We start from the raw sequence: 1,870 nt of genomic DNA, 5'->3' as shown, positions 1-1,870 counted from the left end.
CTATCCATTACTGAACATCGGTATTGACAACAAAGCTTTCACATTTATCGACCTAAAGTATTACGATACGATCAGATCCGGTGACCGCTACGGTGTCAAAGTGACTATTGTTAATGTGACGGAAAAGGATTTAGGGCTTTACACGTGTTTGGTCCGTAATCACATCGGCAGTGACCATGTCAGCGCCTTCCTGAACAAAAAGATCGAGCCTAAAACTACCAAGTTCCCTAAACATGTTGGTGAGTGTGTGAAGCAGATAATTATTGAATTATCATCAATTTATTAGTAAATTGACTGTAGAAAAATGTTGCTTCTGCTCTAAAAACTATGATATGCTTAGTGTCAAGTGGCCTTTAGATATTGTTGATTTGGCTTTCTCGGGAATGACGTCACACGTCACAGTTAATGGTACGTAAGGATGGAAGAGGAGATCGGCTAGAAATCCTTTTAAAAAAGGACTTTGAATGAACCAGTTTTAAGGCATCATTGATACCTTTTTAATCATCACATCTAACTAACACATCTAACTAATATATCATGAACAAAGGCAATACGTCTTATCCTAAACACCTAATGGACATCAACAAAGTGAAATCCTCGAATCTGACATCCAACATCCATTTGGTTTCAGATCCACCTACCGCGAACGAAGGCAAGTCTATCTCATCCAAATACCGGACGTCCAACTACTTAAAGTCCTCGGATCTGGATCTATAGACGCATGCAATGCCCTGTGCATTTTTTAGCAATCCAATCAGGGATCCCATCAATTTCGATTCATTTGGTTTAGTTTCGGAAATAGAGGCTTTGCACCATCACGTGATGGCAGACATGTCAGGAGCTAGTAGCAGATATCAGAGTTACACTCTTTTGCCTTTCAAACAATTGTTTCAAGTCGAGGCATTTGGGTCAATACAATGAAATGTAAAACTGACCCAAATGTAACAATTGTCTGAAGGCAATAATGTGTAACTTCAATATCTGCTATCGAACCTGGTCGAATCTGATTTACATAAGAAAGAATTCAGTTTCCCCAGAGGAAAAAGACTCTGCCTCCTGTCATGGCTGCCATCACGTTATGGTGCAGCGCTTTTCTCGGTTAAGAGGGACTTAACCGAGAAACGTCCGGATGTGATGCAGGAAACTTTTCCATGTCTCTAGCATTTTTCATGGTTATAAAAGCTGTGCCGGCATAGTAATTAATTAAAAGGTAAATCTGTTGGTAAATTTGTGTAATAGCGTATTACGAGTTTTCTTTAGTATTAACAGTGAGATAACTTATCCAGTTGCGTATGATATTGTGAAGGGCAGATTTTGTAGATGGCCGCTGTCAAAATCCTCATCTATGAACGTACGCCATTTAATTTCCTCCAATTAAGTTATCCTTCCTTATCCGTCTTTATCAGGAAGCATAGGGACCATATTCCCTTCCCTAAGTAGGGACCCAATCGAACCGGGAAGTACCTTAAACTCTCCCACTCATGGGCTTCCTGTTAGTGCCGTGTCTGTAGTAACAACTTTTACATACGTTGCATATAGCATATACTTTTGAAATAGACAGTCTACTGCAACTAGACTTTCAGTTTTGGAGATATTTGACTACAAAATCCAGAATTCCACTTCCAGATTTGCCAGGCACTGGGTAACCCCACCCCGTGTTTCGAACATAAACATCCCGTACATTCAATATGAAAAGCGAAGAGACATGTATCCACTCTATTTTTGAATATAATTCGTTGACTGAATTATATCTTGCCAATAAGCATGGCTTCAATGACTATTTTATTAGATTTTGCCATGAAAAATTGTTTTTGGTGTTATTTGTTTACTGGATACAATTGTATTACCAATTGAAGACGATTCACCAAGA

The 1,870-nt window shown here is 39.0% G+C and overlaps 1 protein-coding gene across 1 annotated transcript in view; it reads left to right on the top strand.

Moving 5' to 3' along the window:
- The window catches only part of LOC116304425 (fibroblast growth factor receptor 4), a 6,941-nt gene extending 5,714 nt beyond the window's left edge, over positions 1-1,227 (top strand). The window contains exons 6-7 of the mRNA XM_089037281.1: positions 1-239; positions 632-1,227. The exon at positions 1-239 is cut by the window's left edge and continues 151 nt beyond it. Coding sequence (XP_088893407.1) covers positions 1-239; positions 632-717 — 325 coding nt within the window. The 3' untranslated portion in view covers positions 718-1,227. The remainder of the gene's footprint in view (positions 240-631) is intronic.
- The last annotated feature ends 643 nt before the right edge of the window (positions 1,228-1,870 follow it).

This window comes from Actinia tenebrosa, unplaced genomic scaffold, assembly GCF_029948245.1.
Source record: "Actinia tenebrosa isolate PJP-AT-01 unplaced genomic scaffold, QUT_ActTen_1.0 PGA_scaffold4__44_contigs__length_22323623, whole genome shotgun sequence".
Lineage (NCBI taxonomy): Eukaryota > Metazoa > Cnidaria > Anthozoa > Actiniaria > Actiniidae > Actinia > Actinia tenebrosa.
Note: the sequence above shows the minus strand (reverse complement) of the source record. Positions and strands in the feature narration are given on the sequence as shown.